General features: G+C 38.5%; 1 protein-coding gene across 2 annotated transcripts in view; it reads left to right on the top strand.

Moving 5' to 3' along the window:
• The window catches only part of DOK7 (docking protein 7), a 59,638-nt gene that overhangs the window by 12,966 nt on the left and 26,009 nt on the right, over window positions 1-20,663 (top strand). Inside the window, exons 5-7 of one of the 2 annotated variants that reach the window (XM_071556884.1) lie at window positions 489-608; window positions 8,094-8,201; window positions 8,813-9,687. In XM_071556884.1, the coding sequence (XP_071412985.1) occupies window positions 489-608; window positions 8,094-8,201; window positions 8,813-9,687 (1,103 nt within the window). The remainder of the gene's footprint in view (window positions 1-488; window positions 609-8,093; window positions 8,202-8,812; window positions 9,688-20,663) is intronic. The other variant, XM_071556885.1, reaches the window with a different exon arrangement.

Genomic DNA, 20,663 nt, shown 5'->3' with positions numbered 1-20,663 from the left:
ACATAAAAAGCTTCTCTTGGTAAAAACCAGTTAAAAGCAGAATTAATTTGGTTCGTTTTGCTGGAGACACTCTAAGTATCCCTGACACTTACCATAAGATTTAGCCTACAAAATTTTAGGGGTAAATAAGAATAAAGAGCCAGACAGCTGTTGAGAATACGTCTTCTATTTTGACATTCAGGGTGAGGGCCTTTGAGGGCCTTTCCAACCCAAGCCATTCTATGATTCTATGACATTACTCTGTGATTGAATGTCAGAAAATTAACATAAATTATTAGGTAACTATTGAATTTTTACACATTTGTGTTATAGTGTGTGTGTGCTGACCTGAATTTTTTATTTCTTTTCCCAGGAGAATGTCTCATTGACTTATTTTCATGGCTTGCACTTAATATTCCATTGATTGCTACATTATAAATAACTTCAGCTAAATATATTTCTAAAGTATCCAGGTGAAACCCACATATTTATGCTGTGCTTTCTTGCAGGGGCTGGTGTTTTTTTCCTCTCTTGTGCTGAAGGAGAGCAGATCAGCTTTCTGTTCGACTGCATCGTCCGTGGCATCTCCCCGACCAAAGGCCCTTTTGGGTTGCGGCCAGTCCTCCCAGGTTAATATAGGAAGTATAGAGTAACTGAGTGGAGCAGGATTTGCCATGTCTGCCACTTGCTGCTGTGCTTGTAAGAACAGCCTGCAGACACTGAGGGTGTGGAGAGTGCAGAGTGGTTTTCATTCTGAAATGTCACAGTACAGATTTATAAGTTGAATGTACCCAGTTTCCCCCTGCAGCTCTGGCTCATTCATATTTCTGGTGATACTGCTGGCTTCAGTCTTCTCCTGTGTAACAATACTAAAAGATGGCAATTCGAGTTGAAAGGAACCCTAACTTTTAGATTTAAACTTACCAATTTAACTTGGATCCATGTCTGCTTCACTATTTTGATAGTTTAATGGAAAACTAACTTCTGGAGCATATGAAGCTCATCCAAAACACTAAGTCTTGTCGACCTTAAAAAACTTTGTCAGGCCTCAACATCCTATTTCAGTTTTGCAGTTCAAGCTTTTTTTCTGATGTGTGAGGATTAAATTCCTTTTCCTTTTTCATGGTAAATGCTGCATGCACTGTAATGTTCAGTGAGGAAATTGGATGGCATCATGGTAAGCCCTATTGCCTTTTGATTTCAGCAGATGGAATACAATATTGAGTCAAAATGACTGTGTCAAACAGGACAAAATGTAGAAATGAGATTGCAGAGAAGTATCTGTGACTTGGCAGTGGAATACAGTGGGAATAGGCTGTAAGAATGGTGAAGGATGAGGTGGGATTTGGGGGAAATACTTAGTTTCTATTTAAGTGTTTGGCAGTTGATAAGTGTTTGACAGGGTTTTATTGCTGTTATAAGATGCAGATAATTGCAGGAAGGAAATGTGATGGAAAAGATTAGATCTGCGTGTGAAGCTTGTGAAAATAAATGATGAAAAGTTAGTTAAAGTAAATACAGTAAACATGAATACAGTAAAATAAATACAGTTAAAGTAGATACAGTAAACATGTCTTATTTCTCATAATTGTAAGATTGAAGTAAATTAAATAATCAAGTAGAACAGTGGACAGGAAAGTCATTCTTCTTGTATGATGATATGTTTGCCTTAGATTAAGTGTAGTGTTGAAAAAAAAAGCAAACAGCAAAAAAACCAACAGAAGCACAGAAATTACTGGTGATACTTAAAGCTTTGTTATTGAATTCATTTTTGTACATGTCTAAATCTGCATTAAATATATACAACTCCTAAATCTTTCATTTAACAAAAACTTTTGTCCAGAAAAATTAAGCCTACCAGCAACTATTCCAAAGTGCATAAAGTAGATGTGGGGGTGATCTGCTTTTTTGTAAGAAAAGACCTCTTTTCTGAGGTCTTTTAATTTCTCTTCTGTACTTGATGGACTTGCCCCTAAAATAAGGTGAAGATGTACTCAGCCACTTGATTTTATGTCATTTCCTTGGACAGAAGTGTTTTGTAGGGAAGTGTGCTAATGTTCTTGTAGACTTCTCTTCCTTTATCCAAGATACCTTGACCCCCCAAATTTTCATTCCTGTGTATTTTCCCCTTCTCTTCCAGTTTGTTGTCACACCCTATGTACGTGTTCATAGAAAAAAAATTTTTATGTTGTCCTTCATTTATTATCCCATGCAGAAACTTGCACAGATCTGTTTAAGGCACATGTACAATACTAGTGATTAATTCATGAACTAATTTTCCTTATCAAGTATGTTGTTACACAGAATGTACTGTATTGCTTTAAAAGTCATTCAGCTGCATACTGTGTCTGTCAAGTATTGAAATTCACCCAACCTTTTGAAAGGATTAGCTGTTAAATAGATTAATTATCTGTACATTTCAGGTAATTAGATCAAAACTTCCAGACTGGGGATTCTACCAAGACACTTCTAGTCAATGTTATTCATATGTACTGTAGTGCAGAAGGCTACACAGCCTCAGCTGTACTTTATTTATGCAATGTTCTGCTTTTGTGTAATTTAAAAGCTTTTAGTGAAAGCAACCTCCTCTTCACAGTTTGCTATTTGAATTTGGCTTCTTGCCATCGTCTGTACCTTTCCAACTTAAACATGACATGTACTTCAAGCACTCTGGTATTTTCAAGCAAAGAAAACACACAAAGGGCATTTGTACAGAGAAAGAACACAATATGGTAAAAAAGTCACATTGACAGTGTTAGACACCAATGCCCACAACACAAGTATAATCTGTAGATGTTATGCAGTCAACATGTGTGTAGTCTGTAAAAAAAGTAATGAACGAAACCAGTTGCTTCATATTGCAAGCAGCTCAATCATATGGTTAAAAGGAGTGCTGAAATATTTGTTACGTTAGCATGAAATTGATAGGAAGTGGTAGAGACTGGTATGAAGAGGACTGGAAAATGATCAGTTTTCTTACTTTTACCTCTCATAGTGATACTTTGAAAAAATGTAAAATACCCAGTATCCAAATGAAGTTTGTAAAGTGCATGGGCAAGGGATACTTGCTCAAGGACAATATTCACATCTTCTTTTCAGGATTGTAGTTTTAAAAATATACTTTATTTCCTTAAACCCATGGTGTTCTTATCATATAGATATATGATTTTTGTTATATATTTGATTATGTCATCTGTAAAATATGTAATTAAAATCCAGTGCAGTGGAACTCATATCTTGACTGACCACTGCACAGTGTCACAGTCTGATCTAATCTCTCATAGTGGACCCTGCTTTGAGCCGTAGGTTCGGCTACAGAACTCCTGAGATCCCCTCCAAGCTGAATTATTCTGTGCTATTTTGGAAATGGGCATTAAATTACTCTTCTCATGATAAAAAATAATTCTCTATGTGTCCAAAATAAAATTGAAAAGGAAAAGAACATTAGGTATTTTACAGTCTATTACTTGTGGTACTTACCCTTGGAGTCCATTAATTCTTCAGAATTGTACCAGAACAGCTCTATTGATATCTCCATTAGCAGATTGGAGGGTTTGATTTATTAAAAGCTGCATGTTGAGGTCTCATTAGAAAAACCCAAGGACATTGAGTGGGAATGCAGAGGTAGTGTTGGCAGTGTTGGTATAGGTATCTGTAAATGTTTTTAGGCAGTGTAACACTTTAAATAAAGGGCTCAAATGAGTGATGTGATGTCTTTGGATGGCTTGTTTTGCCCAGTTACTAGTTGGACGGTACCTGCTGTAATAATTGGCTACTGGTATGGTCTCTTTTTTGTTCCCCTTGAAAAGATATTTAGAAAAAGAACAGAGAATTTTACACTATCTTGACAGAAGTCTAGATATTGACTTAGTAAGAAATCACTGACTGCATGGTTTGTAATCCATACTGAATTTGCACGCATGCTATTTGAGAAATGTTTGTTTATCAGGTATGTGCTGAGTTCCTTCTTTTCACTAGCAAGATTCATGTTGAATTCCAAACCTGAACACAGCAAAGGCCAAATGGCCAATCAGTGATGTCTTTCATCAGTGGGCAGACCAGTACTCTCTAAACCTGACTAAGGCTATGTGACAGTCTAGTCCTGCAATCTGGAAAGACTCCAGGTGTAATGTTCGTACTCTTGATGCTCTCTTTTAATTTTGGAAGCTTTTTCAGGCTGCTTTGTGACTGACTGGAGAGTGTACAGTGCTGCTTGCTGAGGATCTAGCTGATGCTCTTTTTGTTGAAGCTTGATACACCTTTGACCATTGCAAGACAGCTCTGTGGCTGCCTTCTGCAGTATCTGTGCCAAGTGGATCCACCTCAAAATTTTAGGACATCTTTTTATTCCTCCAGACATCTTCCAAGGTGTGGAGATGTTAGCAAGCACGTGAGGGTCCAGGCCTGATTTAGAAATGTGTCTGCAATTACACAGGAAGAAAGAAAGAGATTTTCAGCCTAACTTATCTAATTTTGTTTAATGAAGTAATTAACCAATATTGCATTTCAAAGATGCATGTAATCAATTAGGTAGCTGCTGACTTAACTGGATACAATACATTTTTCCCTGATAGGTGCTTATTGAACAACCCTGGAGCTTTGAATTACTGTGACACTTTATTCATATTTTACCAAAGTATTCAAAATCTCCCACGATGAGCAGCTGATGTGGCTTTAATGAATACCCACCAACGTAATATAAAAATAAAGTCTCCATCAGAGGCATTTTTAGTCCACCTAAATTTGATGTAATCCTTCCCCTTTGCCCCAAAAGAGCATTTAAGATTACAATGACTTGCCTCGTACAAAAGATATTTTTCCTCATAGCAAGGGATCAATTTTTGTTTGGAAAATGATAAAACATTTTATTAATTGAAGGATCTAGGTGAATCTAACCATCTAAATTTCATGGGAGTAAATCACAGGGCAGGATACTTTTGTTAAGGACTGGGGAAAGGAAGGTACTAATTGGTACTTGAGTTGTTGGAACTACAGTTGGAGGTTGTGTGGGCAGAAGCTGCCTGACCTTCCTTGGGCAGCTCTCTCAGTGCTGGTCATTCTGCTTCTGCCCTCCTGAGTTACTAATATGGGAAATTGCCACTCAGTTATTTAGAGGCTGTGTATTGTGCATTGTGTACAAGGTATGGGATGATGCCAACAAATCCAAGGTACGGGATGATGCCAACAAATCCAGCTCTGCTGTTTAGAAAATCCTTCTTTTTTTAAGTTTTAAACCATAATTCTACACTCATGTGTCAAGATCTCATTGGCTATATGCTTCAGTAGTGACTGGTCTCTAAAAAGTGGCTGCTAGTGGCTTCAGTCCATAACCTGATCTTGTAACAAAAGCTCCTGGTTAGAGCTTGGCCATCTGTAACCAAAAATATTGCTATAAGAATCTGTGCTTCTGGGGAGTAGTATTATGTGTGTTTTCCATAGAAGTCTGGCTTATCAGCAGAGCAGATTAAAGGCAAAACAAAGACTTAGGTAAGACAGATAGTTGTTTTTAGTATCTAGCTAAGACTGTAGTCTAGCTAGTCTGTATATACTTGGCAGATTTTGGAGCTATTTCTCTAGATATTTCCTAGTACTTGCTGAGAAAGGTTCTACTACTCAATCTTCCACAGGGCTGGGCAATGAGAGGTTGCAGCACATAACTATGAACCTAATTTTGTACACATCTTTTACACATAGGCAATCCTTAAAGTTTAACAAAAAATTATCAATGCTGCAGGACAGAGAGTATGCCTTCAGGTTTCAAGTTGTTTGCTGTAACCTGTTGTGTTCCGTAGCTGTGTAGCTAGTAGGGAATTTGGCTTGTGGAAGCAATTGAATATGTGAAATGCAAACTCACTGACTTCCCTCCTACCTCCTCATCTTGTATTGACCAATTTTTTTTAATTATATCTTTTGCTGTCGGTAAGAGGGATAGCTGTTACTATAAACCTCCTGGTTTATGTGCCCTAGTAATGTTCTGAAAATCTGTATTTGTCAAATAATCATACCCTGAGGAAAGGGGAAGGACCTTTCCTACTGACAGTTCGTTGCTGTGGGAAGGGTTATTGTCTGTTGCATCTTGGTTTGAGTAATTTTCTGATCTCTTATGCCAACTTTATACTCAAAGGGCTCATAGAACCATCTGTGTTGGACCTTTTTTGGACACAAGGGCATTTAAGTAGATACAGCAGAGTAACAAGAAGATATTAAACAATAGACTCAAGCAGCAACTTGTAACACTGTATGCTACTGAGCAGATCCTTGCATAGACCTGTCTGGGTTGCACCATGGGTGATGGTGGCCAAATCTTGTGTTTTCCTTTGCCAGAGATCCGTATGGAAGCACTGGGTGGTTTGTTTGGACAAGTAATTATACAGGTTTGAACTAGTCAGTGCTTAATATGAGTTGTCTTGCTGTGTAAATAGGAATGGAGAGCTAACAAAATAATCCACATCAAACAGTCCTATTTTCTGTTCTTAAGTTTGGAGGGTGTTAAGCACTCTTTGAGCTGGGAGACACAGAGGTCACAGACCCTGTTTGCCATGGGCATTATTGCTTTGTCCCTGTTAGAACATCTTTGGTTTCCAGTGAATGTTATTAGAGGTGGACTGTGCTTGTCTTGCTTTTTCTGCTAATGTTATCCAGATTGCAGACTGCTAAAGATGAAAACTTCTTCTACATGGGACAGAAAGTTAGAAATTTCAGCGTTGTTACTTCTGTTTTGTGATGCACTCAGATCTGTCCAGGATAGGTCAGAAAGTGAATACAGTGAGGGATGAGAAATGTGGCAGCTTCTTTCTCAGGGTAGTTAATAACGTAGGGAGCTCCCATGGAGCTTCTGCTCACCTGACAGTGCTTCTCCCCATGATTGTGAGTTTGCTTTGCTGTGTTGGCAACATCAAACCCAAGTCTTTTAACATTAAAAGACCTGTGATGATAATGAAACGTTTCTGTCATCATTACAAGTGTTTTTTGTCTTACTAACTCAACCACAGCAATGTATAGCCTTTTTCATCCTTTTTAAAGCTCCTATTTACTGATTCAATGTTTTTGTGGTGTGCTACTACTACCCAGTTGATCAGATATACAAGAGAAGCAGTTGTGAGAAAGCTAATTTGTTTTATCTGTCATTAATTATTTTCTCTATGTATTAATGAGGACTACTGAAACTTCTGACATTGAACAAGCTAGCAGACCACATCCTTTGCAGCTGCTGAACACAGCACACTTGTCAGTGCTGTTTGAAAGAATCCATAAAGTTTCCCTTGGGATAATGGTTATGATACTTCCATCTGGTTTTATTGTTGTGCCTGGCTGGAAACAAAATGATTTAGAGGAAACTGGCCTGTTTTACTGATGAAACTTATTCTACATTCGGTGTAACTTTTGGTCTTTCTCTTTTCATTAGAATACAATGAGCCTTCTTCAGTGAAATAATTTCAGCTGGAATGGCAAGCTCCCTAAAATGTATGGGGAAAATTCCTGACAGTACATTTTAGGAGTGTTTTATATCATTGTAAATTGTCTTGTATTAACATGAAGACAAAGAGCCACCAGCTTGCTTGTTTTATCTCTGACTTCTGATCTTAATGACCTTCTGAACATCAAATTCAAAAGTGAAGTCTTCGTAAACAGATGATATGGATTGGAAAGTGTCAGATAGTTTAATCACTATGACTCTGACTCTATGATGTAGATTTGTAAATTTGTAGAATGAAAAATTTTGGTCTTTCTCATTGTTAAAATTCTCAATGAATTCAGTGAATTCAGGACACATTTTACAAGTCAAATTAACTTTCAAAGTCCCCTATACCCACTGGATGCTAATTATTTCTGTACCTATTGCCTTTGGTGCTGTGCTCTTCAATGTTCTGTCCCTGGTGGCAACTGCTACAGACATTGGGTATAATCTCTGACAATCTTTGACACTTATAACTTGGTATGGAGCACGTCTCCATGACTGTCCCATACATTTTTCCAATCAGCCTTTCAAACCTGAGAATATCTAACATAATAATGTATCTTTTTCCTTTGCTTTGTTTCTATATATTTTCCGTGTTTCCTTATTTATTTGGGTTTTGTTTGTTTATTTCTTTATTTTCTGTTTATTTTTAAAGATCCAAGTACAAATCCAGCCTATTCAGAAGAAAGATTGGCTCATGAAGCTTTGCAATTAGAAAAGCGCTTGAGCTTGCTGTCCCATACAAGTCGCCAAGGCAGTGGAGGTAAGAAATATCTTTAATTAAGTAAAAATAAATGATGTTGCTTCCTTCTTAGGCTTTAAAAGTGAGTATAGGTTATAAGATGTGGAGCTTACAAGAAAAGTAGAGAAATGGTCAAGACTTTTGATTACCTGTAAAAGTTCCTTTCTTGCTAGTATGAGTGAGGAAAAAAATTTTTGCAGTATATGCATAAATGAATCACAGAAGTTCTTTTTGTATACAGATATGTAAACATTTTTGTAACAGTAATAGTCTCATTTTACTTGTACAGTGATTTATGGTTGTGTTTCGTTATGGTGACCTAATTAACTACAAAAGTAAAATATGTTTGAAAAAGGGAGAACTTGGTGCATAAACTTAAAAAATTTAGCCTTGAATGTGTTATGCCACATTGTGGTGGGGTTGTGGCAAGGTACCACAGTACTGCGTTTCATTTTTGCCATGGGGATATGAATTATTGCAGGAATTCTGGCTTTCTGAAAGCAGTTCCCCTTACAAAAAGCAGCTGGAGCCTCAGGGTCCTTCCAGTTTGTATACACCTGCCATGCTTCTCTCTTGAGAAACTTCTCTCCTGATTGTGTTTTAAACACAGATTGATGTGTCTTCTTTTCTAGGAGATGACAGGAGTCTCTCAAGCTCATCCTCGGACACAAGCCACTCAGATGTGAGTGTTGGGAGCAGACTGACTGTTTGGCCTGAACAGTCCTCAGCCAGCACCTCTCAAGAGAGCCATGGACTGGCAGCTGCCAAGGGCATTCATCTCGGAGAAGAAAAGACCCTTCCAGAAGCGGCACGTGGCACTACTAAACCACCTCTGAAGCCCCTCAGATCCAGACAGCTGCAGGAAATAGGTCGTCAGAGTTCTTCTGACAGTGGAATAGCTACTGGTAGTCATTCTTCCTACTCAGGAAGCTTCTCTTCCTATGCTGGGAGCCTGGACATTTGCCATGGTGATGAGTTTGGATCATTGCTAAGCTTGCCGTTGAACTTTCCTTCAGATCAGAGTTTATGTACTTGTCCTCACGGCGAGTCCCAGAGAGGTGTGGGATCAGAGTATCAGGTTCCCAGCTCTCTCAGACATGTTTATGATATACCCAGGAGTGTCTTACAGGCAGCTTCTAAAGATGTGCAGCCGAAGAGTGCAGATTCCACGCTACCTAAGGACCAGGCCCTGCCACCTCAAGGTGCTAGTGACTTAAAACTGAGACTACCACACGTGGAAGCATGGAGGGTACCTGACCACAGCCAGGACAGAGGGAGGCCTTCATCCTTACTCGCAGAAAGCAGCAAGGACTCAAGTGATGAGACATATGTGGATTTTGTTTCAAGGTGGTCAGACACAAAACCACAAGGACAGGTGTCAGACTCCAAAAGTAGTGAGTTGTCACCACCTGGTGGGGCCTCAGCTGACCCGTGTGACACATGTAGCCCCCACCTTGGGATGACAAGAGCTCTTTTTTCAGCTTGTCCAATCTGTGGTGGACTAAAGGTAAATACCTAAGACTGAGCAGATGCTAACAAACCTTAGTTAATATAGCGTGATTAATTTAGGATTACTTAAGTTGTAGGTCAGAAGTAATATTGTTTCCTTTATAATTTGAACAGGTAATAACTTTTTTGTGTTGTTCATGCTCAAGTGGAGAGGCTTAGCACATGGTTTCCTCAAAATCTGTGCCTGGTCAAGGAAACACTGAACAGTATAGGCCACTAATCATTATTTTTAAATTGGCGAATTTTGTCTGTGGGTATATGTGAGTGAAAGATAAAAGTTTTGCAGGCAATGAATTTGTCATACAATAGCAAGCAAACATAAAGGATATTGATCTGTCTTGCTGCTGGTATTTACAAAAAAAAAATAGAATGGAGATCAAATGGTATATGCTGCTCTTAAGGTGACCAGAGTGCATATTTTTCTTTTCTTTTCTTTGTCACTGTAGTTTGAGCATGCCTTGCACAAGAAGCCAGATCAGCCATGTTTCTCATTGAGGAAATACAAAATAGTCAAGTCAGCATGACAATCCATAGCAGATCAGCTAATCCAGTACTGTCACTGGCCCAAACTAGAGACTTTAGACGAGGGGCACAAAAACTCTTTAGTAATCTATGACCAAGACAATTTATTTGCAAGAAAAATTGTTTTTATTACCAGTGACATTAAAACCTAAACTGTGGAGATTCATATGCCTTTCTAAACACATTTGCTAGTATCTGTTACTATGAATTTGATATTCTTAAAAATTCTTTTTGAACCTGCTACATTCTTTTCTTTTAATGGCAGTAAGATTTATCCCTCAACTATACATTGCATGAAGAAAATGTATCTGTTTTTATCCATTCTGGAGAAGACTTTTTTTGGTGAATGTGCTTGCTACGCTAGAATTAGTAAAGCTGTTCATATCAGTGAGCTGTTGAAAGGCTATGAAGGTTAGAGGGATTGCTCAAATTAGGGAATGTGTGAAGCAAGGATTCAGCAAGAGAAACTTCTGCTTGAGGAATTAAATACTGCCACTGAAGTGTGTGCACTTAATTCAGCATGTGAGATTACATAAATCACTGCTATGGAAAGGGCTTGAATGTATAATAGGTGATGAAAGAAAAACGTTATAAAATTGAGGGATTATTTTCTCATGAGGTGTTTCATGCATTTGGATCATGCATCTGCAAACTTGAAAGTGCTGTCTGCCTGAGGCACCTGCATAGCCATTGTCACAGCACCCTGGATGGTACTTTGTCATGGCCTTGCAGCATGTGGGAGGCAGGGAGGCTTTTGGGTCACAGACTTTATAAGGAAGTGTCTCCACAGGTCAGGAGGATCAGTGGTCTTCCAAGACCATCCTTGCCATCCATCTGCACCAAAGGCTCTCAGTCCAATTCTGAAAGCTTGTCTGGATGCAGGGAGCTGGGATTGAGTCTCCCACTTCTTTCTGCAGTGTGAGCACCAGGGTACACAGCAGTATGTCTGTTGAATTTCTGTGTCTGCTGCCTGTAGTTTGAAAGAATTTGGGATAAATGCCCAAGAGTGCTTTCTAGAAGGGCTCAGATTTGGGATCCGAAAGTTCAAAGGTGGCCTTTGTTATGGGCAACCAGAAAAGGATTAGTTAAGGTACTGTTAACTCACATGGTCTAAATGTTTCTGGGGGATCTGAGTTGTTGGTTTAGACTTGAATTTATCAAATCTTACCCTGGATATCTGTGGAAAACAGGAAGCTGAAAGTGAATATTCCATTGTATATCTTCAAAATCATTAAAAGCTGAATTATGTCACTATTTTTTTCATTGCCTGTTGACCCCAATGACATGGGTACCCATATCTTTTATTGCAAAGTGCTGTCAGGTTTCATGCTGTTTCTGGCTTCCCCTATACCATAAGTTGGCAAGAATTCCAGGAATTGTCAATATTTTTTAAAAAAATAATGATAAACTCTGCTGCAACTCTCATACTAACTTTTTGGTTTAGCATGAGATATGCACATCTGCTGTTTTGTTTTTTTTTTTAATACCTGTTTGTGATCAGTCAGGAGAGAAATCTCATTAAATTGAATGGTTCATGGGTTTGATTTCACTTTTGAAAGAAAAAATAACCTTTTGATACATTCTCTTGAACTGTCAAGATGAGTTATTTTAGCAGTTTTTGTATGGACACTGTCATTGGCGTTTCTCATGATGAATACAGTGGAGGCACAAATCCATGTGCTGTAACTAAAAAATAATTCTTATTCCTTGTGCTCTGAACAGGATGTGTTTCAGATGCAGCTAGTGCCAGGAGGAGTTGATTTATGGATTAATGAAGACACCAGGTTTTCACATTTATTCAAATTCATGTTCAGAAGGCTTTAGTGTGCCAATGTTTGGAGTTCCTTTGCACTTTCAAGTTCAGCTGTTAATTAAATTGTGCTAATCGTTTTTAAATGCCTACTATTTCAAGTGAGTAAGTGACCTGAATAGAGTCTACAGCAGTGACTGAGGATAAGAGCATTTATTTTTTTTCTACCCTGTATGTAAACTTTGGCAAATTGAGCTTAGTTTTGGGCATGTTGTGTGTGCATGTTGGACTTCAGCATGTGAACAGTTGGAGATGGGTTGGAGGATGAGGACATGCATAGGTGGAGGGCATGGGGGTGTTCATGATTGGGATTGACTCGTTAATAACCACCTGCTCCACTAATGACAAGGATGATGATGAATATAGGGAGAACATACCCTGGGAAAGTGCCAAGGCTGAACAAAAAATAGGGCAAGGAAGTCTTTGTGTTTCACTCGGTGTGATGAATAGAACCAGCGCAAAGAGAATCACTAAATATTTCTTCTATAATTTCTATATTGTATTTCATATTAGACATTGGAGATTAAAAAGCAAGCATGCAGGGTGTTTTGCTCTCTGTTGTACGTAATTGTAGTGTGCTGAAGATGTTCTTTACAAACTTCAAAAGGTGTGCCTTTGCTATGTAATTTTACCTAGTTGATTTCGGTGCTATAGATGATTGCAGAGATGAATTCATTGTGTATTGTAAGTATAATTTAAGCTCAGAATGTTGGATTGTTATGGGATTTCTGAGCAAGCTGTAGAGTTCTATTATTGGACTTTACTTATTACATTTTTGACTACTTAACTAGTACTAATTCGATGAATAGAATTTCATTGTACACTTGTTGCTCTGTAACTTTATTTGATGCTATAGTTTGAGAAATGATGTCAACCTTTTTATAGGGTGGGTTGTTTTTTTTTTTTTACACTACCATTGTTTGTAAATTTTCTTAGAAGTCTGAAAAATAAAATTTTTTTCCAACTGCTTTTGTCCTTTTCCATCTGACAAGTACTGGGTTTAGTTTTGCTTTGCTTTTTGTCCACTGACCTTCATCTTCTTGCAAGTTGAATTAATACAGAATGATTGTGGCTGTCTCTTCATACTACTTAGCATAATACTCAAATCACTGTTGACAGCTCAAAATGTGCCTATTGATAGGAATTACATTTATGTATGTCTAGCTCATGCTAAACTCATATTTATGTCAGTAGGAGTTCTTATTTATGTAGAAATATAGTCTTGATTACTGCTTTGGTAGTTAACTTGCCATGATAGAGGGCATGATAACTTGTCAGTTTGTGTGTGGCTGTTGTCATCAATTTGTATTGGTATTCAGCCACCTACTTAAGTTGATAATTTTAAAATACCAAAACCTTCTTGGAGACAATGGTCCCAAATTAGGAACTGTTCTACCCATAGTAATTGTGTGCCTCAAACTGAATCTTCCAGCATATCTGGTAGTAAGTGGAGATGTTGTGGTCGTGATGGACAAAAGAGTTTAGGGGTGTTGTCAGGCAGCAGGATCCACAGTGCTGAGGGGCTAAGAACTCTTCCTTACATAGTATCTGGAGAACTGGTACCTGCCTTGGGGGGACATGGATCTTGGTTTAAGTAGAACTTTAATTAGGTGATAGGATATTTATCTCTTTTAGTCTGCCCTGTAGAAACTGCTTTATTTTGCATTACAACTCCAAAGGAAGGTGTGCATATCTGCACTGTGATCCTTGAGCAGGCTCTACTAGTGCATTTAATCATGCACCACCATGTCCTGCTTTCAGAGCTTGTTAATCGCCTGCGCCTTGGGTGAGTGCAGAGTCTCTGTGGAGATCTAGAGCAATTCCAAATATCTGTGTCCCTTGTGCATTGTAGGCCAGGGAGAGACTAAGCCCAGAGAGAAGCAAGGCTGGTGTGTCCCCAGGCAGAGAAAGGGCTTGAACTCTAAACAGCATCCTGTGCTGAGGTCTTTTGTGGTCTTGCCTGGGACTGATTTTCCCAGGGTCATGAGCAGCCTGTAACTGGGTTGGGAATCCAGTCTTGGTCTTCCAAATCCCATACAAACCCCTTAACCCCGGAGTCAGCTGGTGTGTCTTCTTTCATTGTAGATGCTACTTTTGAAAGTGGGGAAAGAGAAGACCTATATGGGGTTACTTTGTGTAGTGAGATTTGAGAAATAGCAGCTTCATGACCACATGGCCAGGTCTGTGTAACTGAGAATGTTTTAGCTTTTTTTGGCTTTTAATCAAGTGCTTTTCTAATGTAGTAATAAAGCAGATACTAAAGAAATCACAATATATTGTTATCTACAACTTTAATACAGATATTTTTTTTTCAATTGGAGTCATAACCTCTTTCCCCATGAGACCGAACACCTTATTTGTTTATCTTGTAGTGTTTTTATTGCCTCTGAAAATGTAGGAACATGATTATTTGTAATTGCACACCTTTTACATCTCTCTTCAAGATTTTTTTTACAGTATTGATGTGTGATGCTGTAACATTTCATGCTTCCTCCCACCTTTAAAAAAAGCTACAGGCTGTCTAAGTTCTCAGCTGAGAAGGATGCATTTGTCATCTTCTACAGCATTGTTGCTACTTATATTTCTGCTCTAATCTCAGAGCTGTGGGCAGTTGGGCAACACACATAATGGCAATAACAGGAACAGTTTGCACCTCAGAGGAATCTGGAAGTCAGTTGTTAGTATTGACCCAAGTGGTGATGTATTTGTGAGACTCTTGTGTACTTTGATGACCCTCGATTTTCAGTCTTACTGGCTTTTGTCATGAATTAGAAAACTTGCTCTTGTGCTCTATTCCTTTAACTCCAACTGGGATTTTTTGTGTCTTGACTGTGATACATTAACCTGCAGTGAGTTGCATCTTTCATCATGTGTCACCACTGAATGAGGTGTCTGCACTGGACAATGGTTTGGCAATCTGGCATTTTACTTACATTACAGTTACTGTAAAAGGCCCTGAAATTTTTGCAATAGTGTTATTTTTTGACTTCCACAGATTCAAAAGAATCTTAAACTCCACCAATTTTCCCACAGCATCTTTCTGAAATAGCAGAAATCTGTTGCCATCCCTCCTCTTGACAATGAAATGCAGTAATTTCTGGAGCTGGTTGTGCTGACAAAAGCACACAGTACTGTGAAAATCAGACTGGAGCAAGAATATATTCTCCAGTTGAAGCTGACAGAGGAAAGGGGCATAAAACAGGTGGGTGTAGTGTCAAGACTTAGGGCTGGATTTGTTTTGTTTTCTTTCTGTGGTTTGGGCCAGGACCACAAGTCTATGGAGTTGACTTCCATCCTCTCACAAAGTGCTGTCAGGTCTCCTTATGCACTGTGGTGTGATGTTGCTTATCATTGACTTAAAGGGAAGGAAGATCTTTTTTTCTTAGTTTACCACTATTATTTTGTAGAATATTATGATACACCTTGGCCACAGGCTTCACTCCCAAATAATCAAGAAGAGACCCAGTTTTCTTTTATATTGCCATTGATGGTTAAGGGCTCATATAAGTGTCCTGGCTCTTCCAAAGGTTTGCGTGGAAGAGATCACTTTTAATGGGCAAGACTCTGGATTTGAGATGTCACAGTGAAACACAAGACATGCCAACCCTACCAGAACTGTGCAAATCTGCTTTTAGCTCTGTAGAAAGCTCTCTTATATTTTACCTAAAATATTATACTCAAGGTGCTTTCTATCTCTAATGAAAGAATCCTCACAGCATTTGTGCAAGGAATAAAGGTTCTAATCTAAATTCAGAATAATAAGAATTAAACTCTTGGCACTTCTTGGGATCAGACACTATGGGGAACAGAAAGCCTGTGGTCTGTACTGGGGAAAGAAGTGCCTGCCACAGAAGCCCTGGTAAGTGAAAAGACAATGTCAAGAGAAGAGAGCATCTTTCCTACATGAGGGAATGTAGACAATGTAGCTCAGCAGAATTAATTTTTCTGTACCAAACAGAAGTGTTGCTGGTTTGCTTTCTGTCAGAGAGCCTTGGAGATATTGATAAACCATGATATTGACCTTCTATACCCACCAGAATGAGAAAATGGGAAAATTTGCTTCCTCCCATAAATACAGTCAAGCTGGATAATGGGGTTTAGTTTTACTAATACTGATGGCTACTTCTTTCTCTGTTGGGGGAGTAATTTTTCTGAAGGGAGAGAAAGAAATACTTTGAAGGGGAATGCTTTATCTGACAGTAAAAGGTAGAAGAAATTACTCCCTTTGGAATGTAGGGTTTGTGAGGTTTTTGTTTTTGATCCGCTTGTGAAGGAGAGTCTTCAGATCTCTAGGAATGTGGTCAAAATGGGAAGATGGAAGGCTTTTCTCCTCTCTTTCTGTCTTTTTTTCCTTTTTTTCTTTTTCCCTTTTAAATAGAAGTCCATCTCTTTCTGGAAAAATTCAACAGAATCCTACAACTGTTAGCAGACACTTTCCATCTTCATTTGCTAAAAAGGAGAAAGGAGAAAGTAGAATTCACCTAGAGAAAGAAAACACAAGAATACATAAGGGAAGCAGAGACTACATGGAGCTGAACTCTGGGGAAGTGAGTAGCTCTAGCGGTAGCCCTGGATTAAGATTCCCAAGTTTGATTCCCATGTTGTTCATCTCCTTCAGCAAGATCATGAGTTAAGTTACTTTCTAAAAACCCTTCTTTCTTGACTTACAAACTTACAATGTTTATAATGTATGCTAACATTCTATTTTAAGATTGTGGATTAAAGAAGGCTAAACAGCAAATGTGTTGTTTTGGATAACAGTCACTGATATCAAAGTAATCGCATGGCTCAGAAGGAATTGGTGAGTGTCAGTAGGATAGCAATCATTTGGATGGGCTGTCTGGAGCGCTGACAGCAGCTCACTGGGAGTAGATGAGAGGACTGAAAATAGATGCTCAGTAGGGGTGTGACCTTTCCAACCAGCCTTTTTGGACAGAGACACTTAAAACTGGAAGCATGCAAATTAAAAGGATGAAATGTGTTCCAACAATATTACACAAACTGTGCTTAAACTTGTACACAACTCATGACAAGACACATGAGTGGAATTCGTTTTGGTAATTCAAGATTCCCAATATACTTATTACTTCCAGATATTTATGGAAATATTTTCAGTCTGGCTGATAATATCCCATATGGATTTTTAATCAGATTAGATCTGAAGGTATCAGACATGTGGAGGTTGTGAGGTAGGAAAATCCTTACTGTTTCTCATATAACTTTGCAACCCTACACCAATTTGTTTTACTTTGCTCATAAAGAGTAAATATTTTGTCCTAGTATTATGTTAGTAAAATTTAATAATCTGGTAACACCATCTTCCTATAGGTAATGCAGTTTTGGCATTTGTTAGCATGAAAGTACGTGACAACAAATCTACTGAATAGAAAACTGTTTATTGCCTGCTCCACTGAACCTGTTTCATGGTTTCATTACACTGAAACCAATTTGAGGAATGAATCACTGAAGGATATTTTTATGTTCAGATCTGAATGAATACTTCCCATGGGCAAAGTAGTTAGTAAATGTGCATAAGCCATTCTGATACACAAATAACTACCAGTTTTCAGGATGGCATGTTTTAAAGTTGCCTCGTGATTTTTATGTATTTCTTTACTATGCATAGTTCTGGTTCTGAATGTTTCTGCTGAAATGCTGGGGAACTTGTGTAGAGGAGAAAAGAAAGCAAAGTCATTGTAAGTGCATACAGAAGACAAGATTGCCAAATTTCTCTCTCATGCAATTTTAGTCTTGACCAAAATGTCCTACTGAGACCAGCAGAAGCCTTGTTGCACCTTTCCTCTGACACTCTTAGAAGCAGGGGCACTGAAATCAGTGTAGCTAAAGTGTTCACTGATTAAGAGAATTGATCAGCGTGGGAGGTAAAATAAATAAGGTGGATCCTTGACATCTAAGAGAAGCAAATTTCAAATCCTGTCCCATAGTGGAAGAGTGAGTTGATTGCTCTGTATTTCAGAAGTACAGAAGAAATCCATACTGAATTCTGGTGTTCTTGCTCTGCCTGGCTTCATGTTGGATGCATTTGACAAACCTGCCCACTGTGCTATAAAGCTGCGTGTCTATGGTAGACTCCTGGCAGGAATCTGTGATGGCAAAGTGGTGTTTTGGGCACTGTCTCACTTTAAATAAAGAGTGGTAAGAAGCTTGAGATGTGGGCTGATCTAGGAATTTTGGTGTTAGGGTTTTCTTCTTGTGGCTCTCATCAGCTTACCTCAGTCTACCCAGCTGTGTAACATCTGTGTCTGGAGGCTGTTTGTTTCCCAAGGCTATTGTAAGAATGGGTGGGATGGTGTTTCTCCAGTACTTTGGATGTGAACAATAATTCTATCCAAGTGCTAAAGATTAAATGAAATACAATGTTTTCCAGGCTGCAGTGAGAGAAACTGAAAGTTATTTCACCTTTCAGGTGAAGTGTGGACAGAAAAAGAAGTAATTAATGAGTACCTAAAGGAGAAAATCAACCTGCATGGATGAAGCAGCTGCTCCCCTATTTTTGTTTTTAAATAATGGGAAATCTATCACTAATTTTTATAACTACAACAAATAATTCAAAGCCATTTTCTGTTTAGTGAAAGATCACAGAACAGTGGCACTGAATATGGTATTTCAAGAGAAGTTTTTTGTGTGTGAAATTGAGCTTGAAGAGTTGTGTCTTTCAAGAACTATAGTTACTGGAAAAAAGTTATTGCTGCAGGAGCCTTTAAACTCGGTGGATTCAGAAAAATCCATGGCTGAGGACATAACGGTTGAAAATGAGTTCTTCCTGAGAATGGGATTAGCCTGAGGGCTGAGCAAGTTTTTAGCATTTAGAAAGGAGCAAGATATCAAGAACATGCTTGAGGATATGGTGAACTTCAAGGTGACTTGTGACAACAGAGGGAGAAAAAGTGCCCGTAATTGTATTAAATTTTCTAAATCCTTATGGAGAGGCATATTGCATCAAGTCTAATTTTGCAAATTTTTTTTGATGTAGTGACTTTTTTCTTTTACTCAACTTTGAAATGTAGGAACTCTGAGTCAGAACTAAGGTGATACAGCAAAACCTCAAAGTTACTGCGCCTGGCCAACTGAACAAATCTTTTTTATAGTGTAAAAAAAATTTTCTTTATTCCCCTGCTTACCAGTTGCAGATGAACTGTTCTGTTCCATTTCTAAATGACATTGCAGAGGGAAGGACTTCCTTGCATTCTGGCCATCCTTGCTAGTGTAACAACATTTTGTGTCTTGAAAAACTGACTTGCTTCAGGCAGAAATTCAACCTCTGAAAGTAGGACAGAAGTGTGGGGAAAAATGTTATCTGGAGCTACTGATGGTTTTCCATCCCCTCTGGTTCAGCTCCAGTGAAGTTTGATGCATCAGTATATTTGTAACAACACAAAATTTGTGTGTGTGTGTGTGTAGAAGTTAGACTGAGCTTTCCTGGGTGGGATGGGGACGTTAAGATCAAAGCAAGTGACTGATCCATAGGACAAATGAAAGCCAGGAGAGAGAAATTGAATACCAGGGTCTAACATATGCGTTTGTAGGCTGCAGGAAAGTGCCTTTACTGCATGCAAGCTCTGCTTATGTGTCCTTCTTTGGTGTTATCTTTTATGTATTTCCATGTTTCTTTTCCTAAAGCAGGGTAAATGAAAGAAAGCAGATCTTGAGACTTTCTCTGAAGCAGTTCAATCTCACACAGGTCCAAAGGGTAGATGAAAAAGGGGCTTTAAAGCTGACTTTGTGCTCCTAAGTCTTGTCACATGAGGATATTGGGCTATTCACAGGATAAAGTGCAGCAGCCAGCTGTCAGTCAACTAAAATGACTGTTTCAACAGCTGGGAATCAGTGGGACATGAACTCTGGCTGTGTTCCCTCTCCCCTAGCCACATCCTCTGCTGCAGTCTGGATTCTGTGGAATCCTCTGCTAATTCAATGCTGATTGGAAGCAATTTTCAATGTACAAGAAATTTGAGCCTGGAAAATATTAAGGAAATATAAACCTTTCCCAGATCTGCTTTATTACAAGGACAGAGAAGTGCTAAGTGGGCTATATCAGGGCTGGTAACTGTATACCTGAATTCCCTGTAGCATGAGGAAAACATTTCCAGATGGAGTTTGCCAATTCATCTCATTCCTTGAGCCACAAAGTCAAGCAGAACATACGTGCTATGGAGATAGCTATTATAGAAAGATTTGGAAAAAAACTACAGAAGTAATTGTACCTAATAATTTATAGCAGCGCTCTCTGATATAGAAGCCTGTGAGCAGCCCCCATGCATAGTTAAGTATCTGTATCCTTTGAAGCTGGGCAGCTTAATTATAGTTTCATTACTTTTGACAAACCATAATTTCAGTGATGGGCTGGAGATAAAGAAAAACACTTGTCTTAGTTTTACTATTTTGAGCTTTCTCTCCCTTATTTGTCCTTCTAGTTCCATCCATTTCTTTCCACTGATGATCCCTGATTATCTTGTTAATAAATTTTTTTCTGGAAGAAGTTGACTAACCTTAGCTCTTAATATGAGGTTTAAAAAGAAGGAAAGTGAATGTGAAGATCATATTGCAAGGCTTTCATTTTTATTCTTCACAGGCCCATAATTAAGCCCACTCTAGTTCTGTCTCTGTGGAACAGGATGCAA

This window comes from Pithys albifrons, chromosome 5 (genome assembly GCF_047495875.1).
Source record: "Pithys albifrons albifrons isolate INPA30051 chromosome 5, PitAlb_v1, whole genome shotgun sequence".
Taxonomy (NCBI): domain Eukaryota; kingdom Metazoa; phylum Chordata; class Aves; order Passeriformes; family Thamnophilidae; genus Pithys; species Pithys albifrons.
Note: the sequence above shows the minus strand (reverse complement) of the source record. Positions and strands in the feature narration are given on the sequence as shown.